This window comes from Carlito syrichta, unplaced genomic scaffold, assembly GCF_000164805.1.
Source record: "Carlito syrichta isolate Samal-C Ts95f unplaced genomic scaffold, Tarsius_syrichta-2.0.1 Scaffold301845, whole genome shotgun sequence".
NCBI lineage: Eukaryota > Metazoa > Chordata > Mammalia > Primates > Tarsiidae > Carlito > Carlito syrichta.
The window spans coordinates 331,349-348,000 of NW_007245941.1; the positions used below are offsets into that span (position 1 = coordinate 331,349).

A 16,652-nucleotide genomic window follows, 5' to 3' on the forward strand; every position below is an offset into this window, starting at 1 on the left:
AAAAAAAAGATGTTGGTCCATCAGTTGTCAAATTCTACTAAAGTTAGGTACTTTGTAGTAAGTTCCCTAAACCCTTTCCATGGCTACGCTTGGTAATGGTGGTGCTTCGTCTTCTGGATGGTTGATACCTTCTAAAGAAGCACACATGATGGTTGATACTGTATATCCAATTCCATCGCAGCTCCAGGCTTTACTGTCACATAAAAAGCCTTTGTGCTGAAACCAAAGAGACTTGGAATTCCACATTCTGAAATCAAGCCTTGAGGTGACGATACTTATGGGGTGAGAGCCATAGTTAGAAGAGCTTTCTCAGGGAGTTTCAGGAAGCCTGTGGTTGAGGCCAATGCTGGCTCTGTCAATAGCTAACTCTTGGCCTTCGTTTTGGAGCCTTTTTAAACCTGCCTGAATTTTGTTGAAGTTAAATACTTGAAGTCTTGGAGATAAAGTTTCTTGGAGTTTGGATGAAATGATACATGGTTTATGTATCACTCTCCTTTCTAAAAATTGAACTTTAAAATCTGTTAGAGTTAAGACAAAATTTTCTTTAAATCAATGTTTCTCAACTTAATTTCATTCATTATTATTCCCCCATGAAGCCTTTTAGACTTGTTTATTTATTTGTTTAGAGTAAGGGTGCAATGGCACAACCACAGCTCACCACAGCCTTGACCCCCTGGCTTAGGTCCTTAGATCCTCTTGCTTCAGCCATCTGAGTAGCTGGGACTACAGGCATGCACTTCCAAACCCAGTTATTTATTTATTGATTTTTTTGTAGTGACGAGAACTCCTTATGTTCCCTAGGCTGGTCTCAAACTCTTGTACTCAAGCAGTCCTTCCGCCCCGGCCTCCCAAAGTGCTGAATTACAGGTGTTAGCCCCCATGCCTGGTGTCTCTGCTTTATTATAGAAGAGTAATATCTATCTCTGAACTACCTTTTGTTCCCATATGAATAGTATCACCCCCCGAGAATGCATGATTTAAAGTAATTATTCTATTATTCACCTGTCTTTTTGGTTGAGATTTCATAATTCTTTGTTTATTATGATGAACAGTTTGGTGTTTAATTTAATCTTTAAAAAATAACAGAAACATGCTAATCTGTTTTTCTCCCAAATTAACAGAGGAAAAAAAGGAGAGAGGTAGCTGACAAATGTGATCACCATGGAGGTGAGAGACCTGAAGTTCAGACAGATGAAGTGGCATTCAACAACCCCCCACCACCTTCCGGTGAGTGTGCAGACAAGCTGGGTTTGACTAAAGCCCAGTCTTGCTCCTTTTTTTTTTTTTAAGAGACAGGGTCTTGCTCTGGTTCCCAGGTTAGAGTACACTGGCACAATCATGGCTCACTGTAACCTTAATGCCTAGGGGTTCAAGGGCTCCTCTTGCCTTAGCCTCCTGAGTAGCTGGGAAAACAGGCATGTACCACCACACCTAATGTTTTTTAAAAAATTATTTTTGTAGAGACAGGATCTCTCTATGTTGCTCAGGCTGGTCTTGAACTCCTGGCCGCAAGTGATCCTCCCACCTTGGCCTCCCAAAGTGCTATGTAAGCCACCATGCCCAGCTAGACTCCTGTTCCTTCTATGGTACCAAAGGGCTACAGGCAAATTTTCATTACTATGGGCACCACAGGACTTCCAAATTCAGTTTCTTGTAATGGAATTTTGGTAAAGATAACAATGTGTTAGAAAACAAGGACTCCATCTTTAGGATCTAGAAATTAAACAAGACTTGTGTTTAGTCTTTGTGTGGTAAAGTAATACACAAAAGTTAGTGTTCTTTCCTCCTCCTAGTTCCTGAATCCTTTTTGTATGATATTTTCCTTGGGTGGGTCTGGTTATTTTAGTCATGTTGAATGTTTGAGGAGGAAAGGGGAACTGAAATCTTAATGGAAAGACCAAAAATTGTTAGAATGCAACCATCTCACACCTCAGATGTATTCTTCCCATCTACAAAGCCAGCCCACACAGCCAAATTCTTCCATTACAGAGAAGACTGTAATACACACCACAAAAATCCTTTCATGAGATCTTCAGTTTAACAGTTTCCTCATCTGGCAATGGGGTCAATAATAGCATTTCTTCCTAGTCTTACAGTGAGGATGAGGATGACGTAAAGTGATAAGCACAGCGCTTGGTGCACTGTAAGCAATGGATAACTGCGAGTCTTCATTACCAGTATGATTCTTATTGGTGCCCAATGCCAAAGGAGAGTGGCAGCAGAGGAGGCCTCCCTTGGGCCTAGACAAAGTTGTATAGGAGCGGCAATTTGTCTCTGATTTTCTTCCAATCCTCCTTGGCCTTCCCTGGTTTCTTTCCAATGTCAACAACTCACTCAAGCCTGCTTGCTTTTAAAATAACAGTATGGCTGGGCTCGGTGGCTCAGCCTGTAATCCTGTGCTTTGGAAGGCTGAGGTGAGTGGATTGTCTGAGCCCGCGGGTTCGAGACCCGCCTGGGCAACTTGGCGAGACCTCATCTCTACAATAAATCAAAAAAATTAGCGGGGTATGGTAGCGCACGCCTGTAGTTCCAGCTTCTTGAAAGACTGAGGTGGAAGGATCGATCACCGGAGCCCAGCAGGTCGAGGCTGTAGTGGCTGGGAGCAGCCACTGCACTCCAGTCTGGGTGAAAGAGTTGAGACTCCAACTCAACAAAACAACAACAACAACAACAAAAAATAGGATGACACAAAATTCTTTCTCTCTTCATCTCCATGCCCTGATGTTTCAAATTTATGCACTTCACCATAAGGTCTGAATTATTAACAGGTTTAATCCTCCTCAAGATATTTACATCTTAAGAGAAAAAAAGAATTGATAGTCATTTGCATGTGAGAAGATATTTAACAGATGAGCTTTGCAATGGATCTTTTTTTCTTTTTTTTTTGAGACAGGGTCTGGCTCTGTCACCTAGGCTGGAGTGCGGTGGTGCAATCATAGCTCACTGCAGCCTTGAACTCCTGGGGTCGAGCAATCCTCCTGCCTCAGCCTCCCAGGTAGCTGGGAATACAGGCACAGGTCACCACGTCTGGCAAATGAATGCAGAATATGTTGCCCAGGCTGGTCTTGAATTCCTGGCTTCAGGTATTCCTCCTGTTTTGGCCTCCGAAAGTACTGGGATTATAGGTGAGAGCCACCCCTTGCAGCCTCAGTGGGTTATCATCCTTTTCTACTTCTAGGAAATAGGGGCTACCAATGGAGGAATGCTCAGTCTACATGTAGACAACAGAAGTGACGTTTCTATCTATCGTGATCACAAATGTAATGACTTGATTACAGAGAATAATTTTTCCTTGTAATGAGCTTTCGCATTTTTTTCTAGAGTTAAATGCAGATATTATTTTCTTCTGAAGAATGAGGAAAATGAAGACAGGATCTTTGCATTTTTATCTACATTTCTCAGAAAAATTATATTGGAGATGTATATCTAGAAATTTCCTTTCTTACATAATTAAAATTAGTTTTGGCTGCCTTGCTATAAATTCAACCTCAGAAACCGTCAGAACTCATTCCTTTTTTTCCATCACGATTGGGTTCAAACTTTGGAAACATCTTCCTTCTCTACAGAGGCTGGTCACCAAGACCTTCAATGTCTTTGGAAATACCCCTTCCACTATCAGTGCCCTTTCATGGTCTCACACCTATCTCCCACTCCCCTTCAGAACCAGCGTCCAGCTATTCTTTCTTGCATGTCAGCCTTACTGCATCATCATTCCCTCTAAAACACTCTGTTGTCTGTCTGCCATGTTGAGTAACGTTTTCCGCTCAGTTTCAAGTTGCCCCAGACGGTGGTTCAAAGTTTTGTCTTTCACTTTTCTTAAAAATTAATCACATTCTTTGTTCAGGTGATTTTTCTCACCAACCAATGAAGAGGCACTGCTTATTCCTTCCTCTTCCAGTGCATTTCATTCCCTGTACTTGGAAGGGCCAGTTCTGAGCCTTCCACATATAAATATCCTGTCTTTTTCACCAAGCTTTCCTTGACCACTCCAGCTTTTATGCCCACCTGTCTCTTCTTTTTAATTTCTTTTAAGTCAAGTCTTAACTTCTTAAGCTTTATTCACAGCATCCAGTACTGTTATGAGCATAGAATAGGTAAATCTTCCCTGGATAAATAACTGTGAAAAGGCATTTCTAACTTGTAAAAGTTCAGAACCTATTTTGGAGGGTAGAAACAGGACCGGACTGTTGGCCATTCTCAACTGTAGACTTCAGACACTGAACAATAAGCTTTGATAACAAAATGAAAATAATCACTGAGCACAAATAAATTACAACGTCTGACCTTTAGTAACTTATAGATCCTCATTAAAAACCACCAAAAAGCCCATTTGCCGAGGACAGCATTGACCCAGCCCCGTACTTGAATGGCGCGGGCAGGATGGTCTGGTAGTTGTAGTGCTGCTTCTGCTGGCTCAGGATCTGCAGCTGCAGGAAGAGCTGCTGCTGCTGGAGCAGGCGGGCGTAGTTGGAGTCCATCTGTGGCTCGTTCTTCTCACCTTTCTGATCTGGTGGAATGTATTGGTGGTACTTTAACTTCTTCACCCGTGGTTTGGGATCTTTGCACTTTTTGCTACGGTGTTTGTCGCTGGGATTCTTAGGATGGCTTTGCTAGTTTTGAGAAAAAGAAAATAAGAACAGTTAAGGAGCTGTCACCACATGAAATCTATTCTGCTGTATACCTAAATGATCTGAAAGTAAAAATCAATGCACCTGAGGAACGGGTACAACCTCTTTGGAAAGCAATATGCTAAATACATTTCAGAAGCTATGAAAACATTTGCATATTTACTCTGACCAAGACATTTTCTCCTGCTGCATTGCTCCCTTAGGGTATAGGCAAGATGCTCAGTCCAGCAATGTCTATTCAAACACAATACACATTTACCTTGGGTGTCCTGTATAGACACACTGCTAAGCATGTATATACATTATCTCAGTGGAAAACAGGCTGCGCGCTAAAAATACTATGGGGAAAAGATTAAGTATATTTCACTATAACTATATAATATTTTTAAAAATCTGTGGAGAATATGTAAAAACAGAAAAATGATTTCAATGAGAATAAAGCAGAATATAAAACTATCAGTAAGGAAAATAACATAAAAATTAAAATACTGAATTATATGAGTGTGAATTAAAATTTTTTCAAAAGATTACATTTTTATTTTGAAATAGGGAGTGAGACCATATGCGCTCATGTTATGATTGAGAATCAGAAGACTATTTCCTGAGTTCTTTTCTCTTACCAGTCTATAAGTTATCAGATCACTTTCTACTTTTCAGTATTCAGATTATAAAATAATTTCATCTGAAAAAAATCCAAACAAACAAAAAACAAAACATAGGAAATTATTCCTAAACTTCTTTAGGTAACATACACAATTTAATAAAGACTTTAAGAAGTACAAAATTAAATGTAGCTATTGATATGATCATGTTATATATATACATATCCAAAGAATTAGAAAATTTGTAAAAAAGAAAACAAAAGTACCATGTTCTACAGACTAGAAACAGTCACTATTAACATTCTTTTTGACATCCTTCCTTTGCATATGTTAATATTTAATATAATTGGGATGATACCAATTAGAAATGTGCCTTTCTCTCTCTTTGCTTGACATATCATGAATTCTTCATAAAAGAAAGATTCTGCAGCAAGACTTTCATGACTGCATTATGAAACAATCTCTGGATACCGCCAGTGGGGTGTTGGGCCAGCTCTTGCTGACTCATGAGAGCCAAGCATGTGCATCTTCTCCCACCTCTCCACTCAATGGTATCATGTCAATAGCTTGAAACTGGCCACAGTGCAGATATCTCACTCTGACCCCAGGTGATTATTAAACATTTACCAGCATACCACTGGGTATATTGTAATCCAATTAACTAGCAGTCTATTTTTGAAATTTTTAAGTGGGGATTTGTAAAAAGTAAACGTGTATTGGAACTGATTATTCTTGTGAATCTCGTGTCTTCAGACTTGACTTCCAGGACCTGGCCTTCTTTCAGTCCCTTACTGACTCCCATGAAACACACTCGCCCCTCTTAGCTTTCTCCAACACTGATTCATTGTTCACGGTGATTTTGATATTCACATTTACAATCCTCCTAATATTCAAGTGTTTCAGTTCCTTGACTTCAGTTCTTCTAAACATCTCATCGCTCAGCCATTCACTGTGTAGTTGTAAACTAGATCTTATCATTATCAGAAACCGTACCTTCTCACTTCCAGCATCCTAATCTCTGACAACCACCATCTGCTTTGTCAATTCACTCCATCCATCATGCCAACTACAACAACTACTTGATGCCACTGACACCTACAGGCCCTTTCTGTTACTTCCTTTACACTGTTCCTCACTTCCCTTCTTAACTAGCTATGACCCATGGTCCACTCACTTGCATGGACCACCTTTATGAGAAACTCTGATCCAATTAATTGTCTTCCTCAAGTTTCTGACAGTGACTCTACTGACATTATGAACTAGATAATTCCTTGTCATGGGGGCTATCCTGTGAGTTATAAGATGTTCAGTGGCACCTCTGGCCTCTACCTACTAGATGTCCATAGCAACCCTCAACCTCTCTAACCCCTGCACTATGACATATAGAAATGTCTCCAGACATTGCTAAATGTCCCTGAAGCTGGGAGCGAATTTAATCTCTGTTGAGAACCATTGGTCAACTATATGCCTGCACTCATATAACTGAAAGTCACTAGCAGGAAAACAAAAACCATGCTGACAGGTCTCACTTTAAATTCACAACCACTAACTTCAAGGGTTCTTCAGTGCTACCTGGCTATTTTGTTACATTTTTCTAGTTCACTAATTTTCACGCTCTTCTAGAATACTGTCTAATATCTTTTCTTCTCTCCTCAAATTTTTTTTTTTTGAGTCGGGGTCTCATGCTATTGCCCAAGCTGAAGTACAGTGGCACAGTCACACTTCACAGCAGCCTCAACCTCCTGGGTTCAAGGAATCCTCTTGCCTCAGCCCCTGAGTAGCTAGGAGTATAGGCATATGCCACCATACCCAGCTCATTTTTTATTTCTTTTGTAGAGACAAGGTCTCATCTTGCTATGTTGCCCAGGTTGGTCTCAAACTCCTGGGCTCAAGCAACCTTCCTGCTTTAGCCTCCCCAAGGTACTGGGCTTACAGGTGCAAGCCACTGCACCTGGCCTCAAATCTTTAATACTCTTCATCCTTACTGTCAACTGATGACCTCATTGCCTAAACCCTGAGAGCATAAAAGTGGTCAGCACAGGGCTTCCACACACTGTGAGTGCTTGCCTGAACCTGGACTCCATGCAGCTTTCCCTCCTCTGGCTGTGGCCCAACTGTCTCAGGCCAGCCCCTTCCCTCCTGAACTAGCTTCTGTGTTCCCTTGTACATGCACAGTTATTGGTTCCAGCAGTCCTTGCCCCTCTCCTGGATCATTCCCATTAGCTTGCAAACAACCTTCTTTGACTCCAATTCCAATCAGGCTAGACCCATTTCTGCATGCTCTTTTTCTAGCAGACACTAAAACAAACACCTTTCTAGTAACACTATCTCAGGCTTCCCCTTCAATTTCTTTTGTACCCACACCAACCAAGTTTTCAGAAACTGTTCTTGTCAAGGTCACTGTGCTTCAACATAGCTAAACCCAAGTCCAGTTCATTTGATACAGTTGATCTCGCCCTCCTCCTTGAAATGTTGCCTTTGGCTTCCGGACTACCACACTCTCACTGGCTGTTTTGCTGAGTCTTCTTTGCTGGTTCTTCCTGTCTCCCTAAAATGTTGGAGGTTTTCAAGGACTTAGTTCTTGCACTACTTCTTTACACTTAAACCCTCGGTAATTTTACTGGGTTCCATGGCTTTAAATGCCACTTATACACTGAGGACTTCCAGGTTTCTCTTTCCAGTCTAGATCTCTCTCCAGGTGCCTCTGGGACATCTCCACGAGGTGTCCACTAAGCATTACAGGACATGGCAACTCCAAATTTCTAGTTGGTTAAACACAAAACAATAAACTGGTTTTCAATTTCTCCTTTTCTCCACACCGCATATCCTATCTGTCAGCAAATCCTGCCAGTTTAGCCTTCAAAATACAGCCAGAATCCAATCACTTCTGCTACCTTGACTGCTGCCACTGTTTCCTGCCGTGGACTACACCTTCAACTGGCCTCTCCTTCTACCTTTGTGCCCCTACTGTTTCTAACACATCAGCCCAAAACCTTCTAGAAGCTGCTTCTCTTAGTGGCAATACAAAACCTAACTTCTGACAAGACTCTACTGGCTCTCATCTCTGGTCACACCCAGGTTGCATGGTCTACTTTTTACCCTTTAGCTATCTCTGTCCAAGTCACACTGACTTTCTTGTTCAGAGACTTCAAATTTTCTTCCTTTATGTGGAAGATATCCTCATGGTTCACACTAAATGTCATCTGCTTATTTTACCAGACTACTCTATTTAAAACAGAATCAACTCCCCCTGTCTTGCCAGTAACCCCTACCTCACAGTAGTCACCACTCAGCACACTCTGTATTTGGTTGTCTGCTTACCCTATGGGTAGGGATGTGTGATGTTTTCTTCATTGCTTTATTTATTCCTAGTACCCAGAATAGTGCCTGGTACATAGAAAGTGCTTAATAAGTATCTATTAACAAATGAATGCAGAATATGTATGCTGATTAGAAATCAATCACTTTAAATATCAGGTACTGAAGTACATCTCCATGTTAAGAAAACACTCTTGCTTGCTTAAACGTACTCCTATAATCTCACGATATTAATCAATTCAGTGTCATCTAATTATTTTGTTGTTAGCAACGCATTTTATTTTTAGTTTTTTCAAAATGATCTAAGAATGCACAGGGTCTGGGATAATTTATACTCAAAATAACATTCTAGCATAATTATTATGGAATGATAAAACAATGGATCCAGCCACCATCAAGAAGGCACCTGATGGAGGAGGGAGGGCGACATAAACATAATGACCAGTATTCTGGAGACTAACTCTGTTATTACCTATCAATTAGCGCATGCCTATTCTCTCAGTAAGTGAGAATGGGAAATAGCTTTCCTCATAGAAATAAAAACAAAAGAACTGTGGTCTATATCCTAATACAGTATGTTCTTGTCTTTTCCTCTCTTGGCATAGTCCTGGGATTCTCTGACCAACTCCTGAATTTCATGTTCTTAAACAATGTTTCTTCCCCTAGAATCAAAGTCTTCCTTAAAAAAAGAATACCAATGAAGAGCAGAAATTCAGAGAATGGAAGGGCAGAGAACCACTTTGCAGGATCAGCAGGGAAAGACAGGTTGGCATTCAGACCATCTGTGCATCAGTGGTGCATGCTTGGGGGTGTTGGAAGAGGAAGTAAGAGCTGATTTTATTGGTACAGTTGCTACCTGCCACTCTCTAGAATTTCTGGCTCCAACTCTAAGCAGTGGAAGATGGTGAAAAGCATTGATGTTCGTCCTGAAGCCACAAACACTCAGCCACAATGACAAGAGTTTCTCTCCAGGAAGATCAAGGACAAGGACAGTTCCCATGGATAGATGGAAGTGTAGACTACACATGATGCTAATCTGAAGACTAGACTGGAATTTGGGAGATTATGGCCCTTCCTGGTTTTTCACTTCTTAAGAGTCCTAGTCTTCTTATCTGAAAGGTAATGAGAAGCTAGCTAACTGTGATGTCCTTTTGTAGTATATTCTGTTAGCTTTGGCAAAAGTCACCTCTGAAATTATTAAACTATTCCTTAGCTTACCTTTCCCACCGATTTTGTTTAGACGTTCTAAACACAATATTAAGAACTTTAAAAATGTACTGCATATTGTACATTTTAATCTTCTTTGGGATTAATTCTAACTCAACTATTTCAACCAAGTAAAGTGCAGGTACAGTGCTACAAATCTGAAGTTTATCTGAAGAACAAACCAAGATGCATCTGGCCAAATCTGCTAAGTCAGAAAACACGTTTGCTTCTTTAAACTTTTAACCTGTCAGGTAATATATCTGGAATACCACTGAGTTTGATCTTGTGTATAGAATACAAAACTATGTGACCATCAAAGACATCATCTGTGAGGTTCCCGAACCTCAAGTGCTGTGTTGAAGCAACTCTGCCTTACTCTTGTTTTTCACCTATTTCATCTAAGTGGCCTAGGTGGCAGCAGAGTTGGGAACTGTTGATATTTGGACCACATTTCATGCTATTTCTCTGTGACAATAGAACAATTTGTTGAAGGTGGCAGTTTCAAACATGAAGGCTGTGGACTAGCAAGTCCTCCCATGGTTTGGTTTTCAAGGCCACTCAGATACATGCCTTTGGCTTCTGTTCATAGGGCTATCAACAGTCACAGGGAAGCCATTCAACCAGTGCACTTCCAGAGTACCCACCTTCACCAGCGCGGGGCCAGGCTTTGCCGAGGACACAGTGTTTGTGGGGAGGACAGGAACTGTGGGCCTTGGGGGAGGCTGATCTGCAGTCAGAGGACTTTTCAAAAATTCAGGAACTGCTGGGGACACTGAAGCAAACTGGTGGAAAAAGCAGAAAAGAAACACATCTGTGAAATTAATGACCATAAAAACAGAAAAACTGGAATGACAAGGAATGACTTAATTTTATAAAAAGTCCACTAGTGCCGGGCTCGGTGGCTCAGCCTGTAATCCCGCGCCTTTGGGAGGCTGAGGTGAGTGGATTGCCTGAGCCCGCGGGTTCAAGACCCGCCTGGGCAGCGAGACCTCATCTCTACAATAAATCAAAAATCAGCTAGGCGTGGTAGCACGTGCCTGTAATCCCGGCTACTCGGAAGGCTGAGGTGGAAGGATCACCAGAGCCCAGCGGGTCGAGGCTGCGGTGGCTGGGAACGGCCACTGCACTCCAGTCTGGGCGATGGAGTGAGACTCCAACTCAAAAAAAAAAAAAGTCCACTAGAAAAGAAGCAAAGAAAAATATACTATTATGTCTGAGACCCAGATGATAGAATATAATGCTTACCTCAGTGGAGCCAATTATTTAGTCTTTGCCCAACAGCAATGAACAGTTAAAGCTAAATAAGGTTAAACTGAGTAAACTGTAGTGTTTCTCAGAAGTATAGTCAGAACCACCCTTTTTGGCAGGAAAAAAGCTTCCTGTTTTACAAAACTCTTGTAAAGATGGTCAAAACAATACATGGTACTCACAAGGTTCCCTTATAGGTGATGCTAACCCTGACTAATTCCTACGTGATAGACTTTCTTACAGAGCCCGGGCCCACGGGGAGGCAGCAACTCTACTGGATGCCAGCTCCAACACATGTTCTCAAATGAGCTTTATAAGTGATGTTCCTATCTCTGAACCCAACTAGCACTCTCATTTACCATATCCCCCTCAATTTCCTGCCACAGGAGAAGATCTGAAGAATATATTCTGATAAGACTGACTAGTTTCATTGAAAGTGCTACCTCACTTAAAACAGGAAGCTGCTTTGCTACCCAGGACCAAATCAACAATCTCTCAATCTCAATTTGGAGTCAAAGATCATCAACAAAGGAAGTTACAGAAGACTTTGCTAGGTTTTATCAATTCTCACTAGCAATCTACTCTAAATAGATCTTACTGAAAAGAGATATTACCATTATAATAAACGACAAACGTTGTGTATTGATTACTCCTTGTATTTATTACTAGCCTTATCTTAACTCATTCGCGACCACTGACGTGAATTTACATCATTCCAAATTCTGTTCCTGGTTGTCGCTGACATGATTTTACCTCAGCATGGAAGATTGTCTTTTGGGTTTATAATCTGAATAAAAAATACAAAGTACAGAATGCCAGTCAGAGTGGTGTTTGAGGCATATACTGGATGTGTCTGCATCTTTTCACTGCATTGTGAAAAAGGAAACAATTTAGGAAAGACTATTTTACTTGTGCTTAACAACAACCAGCTTCAGATTTTTTTTCCACCCCATCTCAGTATTAGGAAAGTGAAAAATTTGCTGGTTGTGAGTGTGTTAAGGAAAAATGTTTTCCTTTATCACTTCCTGAACAACCCTCAAATTCATTATGCCAACAAAGTCAGTTCTCTTGTTGAAGTATTTGGGTTTTAAAACAGCAAACTGCATTTTTCCTCTTTAAAATAAATGACCTGAAAGCTCAGAAGACTATCAGTGGCAAGAAATATGAAGCCTGGCACATACTAGTTACTCAATAAATATTTGTTTAATTGATGAACAGGCATTCCTTCTGGCTTAACTCATGCCAACGCCACATTCTCAAGCCCAGTTGACACTGGGTGTGCAAGTACAATTAATCGTCCATGCCCATGACAGCTCTCTCCCTGGGGTTTTTGCCATTGATTTCAGCTTTTAAGTAATTATTAGTAACTGTAAGTGCTGACAATATAAAAGACCATACTTTGAAAGATGGCTGTACTCAATTTCATTTTTAAAAGGAAGTGAAGGGAAAGGCCTCATCAAAGAGACTTGACATCTGTGGTCTAGGTTGACTTCTGTCCCCAAAGAGCCCTGAGATGTTAGGCTCTTCAATGAATCTCTGACCAACCAAGCCTCATGCACGAAGTGAAAGACATTGCTAGCTGATCACTTCTTCCCTGGATATGACTTTATGTTATTTGCTTTCCTTTCACCTTACATAGTTTTGGAAATGGGGATACTTGGTCAATTCTCACAGAGGGGGAAAAATAGTGCTTGGCTATTATATGACAGGTATATGGAGCAGAATCAAATGTTTGCATTTGAACTGTATACACACACACACACACACACACACACACACACACACACACACACTATATTTGAACTATATATATACTATAATATATATTCCCTTGCAGATAAATTCTATTAACCTGGCAAGCTATTTTACCACTTGAGCCCTCACTGACTGATGATAGTAATGATTACATTAAGAGCAGTAAGCGTTAATAACCTGAAAAATAACCCAGAAGCATGGACATAGTATCAACTGTAAAATTTATGAAAATGTTTGCCTAGATTTCTGGGTTGTACCTAATTAATTTTAGCCTTGATTACAGATATTCCCATCTTATTAGCTTTTTCTGTATTTCAGTGTGACTTTGCTACCTAGAAAACCACAGGCTCCAGGCTCCAGCATAATGCAAGAATAACCCAACTGAAATGTAGCAATTGTTAATGCTACCTAATTTGAGATTAGATTCTGGTTAAAAAGGGAGAAGTATCTAAACTCCTCTGTATATTTTGCTAGTCTTTTAAATGTGCTTAGAATCAAAAAACAAACTTCCCAAAAAAACCTACTTAGACCATATGTAGGTGTTAGACACCTAGTTGCTAAAGTTACCACAATAATCTAAATATTAGTAATTCTGAAGTAACAGTATTCCAAAAAGGATTAAAAGAGTGTCCAGTACATAAATGATACTTAAACTTATTTTGTTCCACAATAAATTGAGCAATATTTAAAAATCTTAAAGATTTATTATGTAAATTGTCACTGAGACCCAAATTAACTTTATGGTCTATAAAAACCTAATTTCAAAATAATTCAGAATCATTTGTTACCTCAAGGAAATAAAAGGATTGTCTTATTGGGTCTGATCATTGTTCCCATTACAGGTTATGGGTCTCATGAACACCAGGTCTTTAATTTTCATCGTAAACCCATAAAATAAAATGTCAGAAAAGGGCTGTTTAGTGATGGATATTTATGCTTTAAAAAAAAAAAAAAAAATCAAGCTGGGCTCGGTGGCTCAGTCTGTAATCCCGTGCTTTGGGAGGCTGAGGTGAGTGGATTGCCTGAGCCCGTAACTTAGCGAGACCTCATCTCCACAATAAATAAAAAAAATTAGCTGGGTGTGGTAGCATGCGCCTGTAGTTCCAGCAACTTGGAAGGCTGAGGCAGAAGGATTGTCGGAGCCCAGCAGGTCGAGGCTGCAGTGGCCGGGAGCAGCCACTGCACTCCAGTCTAGGTGACAGAGTGAGACTCCAAATCAAAAAAAAAAAAAAAAAAAAAAAAATCAAAAGAAGCAATTTTCAGTCTTAAAGACTGGACATTTCTCTTACTAGAAATTGCTACAGGAAATTTCTGCCATAATAAAAAAATAAAAAAGCAAGCTGATTAAGTTCTATATCATTTCAGGTGTCTGCACTAGTTCCTTCTGAGGAACACAGTGTACTTGTCAAGAATCAGTTGTTGTTCTCAGGTAAGTTTATCTTACTTATTAGCATTTCTTTATACAGTCTTGAAGAATAGACACTAGATATTTAAAAACAATGGTTTTTTAAATTGTAGATTTTAAATCTACAATAAATATATTTTAAATTTAGGATGCAGCAGAGTTTTAAATTAAGGTGGCAATATGCAAATAAGAAATTCAAAGTGTAATCACTTTTAAAATATTGTTTCCATATTCTAATCCCCAAACAAATAAAAGGAACGATAGAGTTGAATACAAACCAAAGACATGTACTATATGTTTAATAGATGAATATTTTATGTAAAATTCTAGCATTGTATCATCTTGCATTGTTCATTTGTTTCTGTAATATATAAGCTTTTCATTTTTAGAACAATGCTCTAAAACACTGAAAGTGAATTCATTTCTTGGCACAAAATCTAGTGGATATTCAGATGGTACTTGATTATCTGATTGGTAGTGAGGATTTGCATGTATACCTGCTTAAATAAGTACATTTTAAAATTATCATAAGGTATACAGAACACAAAACCTATCATTTTAACCATTTTAAGTATATGGCATTAAGCATATTTCCATTGTTCTGCAACCACCACTATCAGCATCTCCAGACTTTCTCATGTTCCCAAATGAAATTCTATACCCATTAAACAACATCTCACCATTTCCCTTCCCCTTGGCCTCTAGCAACCACCATTCTATTTGCTGTCTCTATGATTTTAACTACAAGTATCTCATATAAGGAGACTCATACAGCATATTTCTTTTGTGTTTAGCTTATTTCATTTAGCATAATGTTCAATTTTCATCCATGATGTAGCATATTGCAGAATTTCCTTCCTTTTTAAAGGCTCAATATTTCATTTACATATATAACACATTTTGTTTATCCATTCATCTGTCAGTAGACATTTAGGTTGCTTTCACAATTATATATATATTGACTGAGAACTCACCCCCAAGATAGGGCATTCCTGAGGGATCTGCCCCCCCCATCCCCTGTCATGATTCAGACATCTCCCATTAGGCCCCAACCCCAACAATGAGGATCAAATTTCAACATGAGGTTTATAGAGGACAAACATCCAAGCCATAGCAAATCCTTTTCAGATATATGATTTGCAAACATTTTCCTCCCATTTTCTGGTTTGCTCTTTACTCCATTGATAATGTTTTCTGGTGCACATTTTTTTTTTTTTGAGTTGGAGTCTCACTCTGTAGCCCAGACTGGAGTGCAGTGGCACACTCCCGGCCACTGCAGCCTCAACCAGCTGGGTTCTGGCGATCCTTCCGCTTCAGCCTTCCCAGTAGCTGGAACTACATGCACGCGCTACCATGCCCAGCTAATTATTTTATTTATTGTAGAGATGAGGTCTCGTCAAGTTGCCCAGGCGGGTCAAGAACCCATGGGCTCAGGTAATCCACTCACCTCAGCCTCCCAAAGCGTGGGATTACAGGTTGAGCCACCAAGCCCGGCTGCACATTTTTTTTTATTTTGATGAAATCTAGTTATCTATATTTTTCTTTGTCTTGTGTTATATTCAAGAAACCAATTCAATGTCATGAAGCTTTCCCCTATGTTCTCTTCTAAGAGTTGTATAGTTTTAGCTATTACATTTAGGTCTTTGTCCATTTTAAGTTAACTTTTATGTATGATGCTAGGTCCAATTTTTATCTTTTGCACACAGACATCAAGTTTTCCCAGTACCAGCCGGGCTCGGTGGCTCAGCCTGTAATCCCGCGCCTTTGGAAGGCTGAGGTGAGTGGATTGCCTGAACCCGCAGGTTCGAGACCCACCTGGGCAGCCGAGACCTCATCTCTACAATAAATCAAAAATTAGCCGGGCGTGGTAGCGCGTGCCTGTAATTCTGGCTACTTGGAAGGCTGAGGCGGAAGGATCGCCGGAGCCCAGCAGGTCGAGGCTGCGGTGGCCGGGAGTGGCCACTGTACTCCAGTCTGGGCGACAGAGTGAGACTCCAACTCAAAAACATAAAAAATAAAAAAAAGTTTTCCCAGTACCAATTGTAGAACAGTCTGTTCTTTCTCCATTGGATGGTCTGGGCACCTCTGTCAAAGATCAGTTGACCATATACTCACTGAGGGCTTATTTTTGGCTCTCTGTCCTATTCTATTATTTAGCATGTCTGTCTTTATGCCAGTATTACACTGCTTTGATTACTGTAGCTTTGTAGAAAGTTTTGAAATTCTAACTTTGTTGTTTTAAATCAAATATTGTTTTCTCAGGGTCCCTTGAGATTTTTCTATTTTTACAAAAATCACCTGTGGAATTCTGATAGGGATTGTATTAAATCTGTAGATTGCTTCGGGCAGTACTGACATACTAATAATATCAAATCTTACATGAAGACAGGATATCTTTCCATTCATGTGTGTGTTTGCCTTTTTTTTGTAGTGACTTGTTTTCATTCCCTTCTCCTCTCCTTTTGTGTTGTAGGAAAGCTGCCTGTTGCA

At 40.0% G+C, this 16,652-nt stretch overlaps 1 protein-coding gene across 4 annotated transcripts in view; it reads right to left on the reverse strand.

Moving 5' to 3' along the window:
• The window catches only part of MKL2 (MKL1/myocardin like 2), a 207,436-nt gene that overhangs the window by 26,059 nt on the left and 164,725 nt on the right, over nucleotides 1–16,652 (reverse strand). For all 4 annotated transcript variants that reach the window (XM_008055394.2, XM_008055391.2, XM_008055392.2 and 1 more), the window contains 2 exons: nucleotides 10,399–10,536; nucleotides 4,363–4,610 (listed from right to left, as the gene is read on the reverse strand). In XM_008055394.2, coding sequence (XP_008053585.1) covers nucleotides 4,363–4,610; nucleotides 10,399–10,536 — 386 coding nt within the window. The remainder of the gene's footprint in view (nucleotides 1–4,362; nucleotides 4,611–10,398; nucleotides 10,537–16,652) is intronic.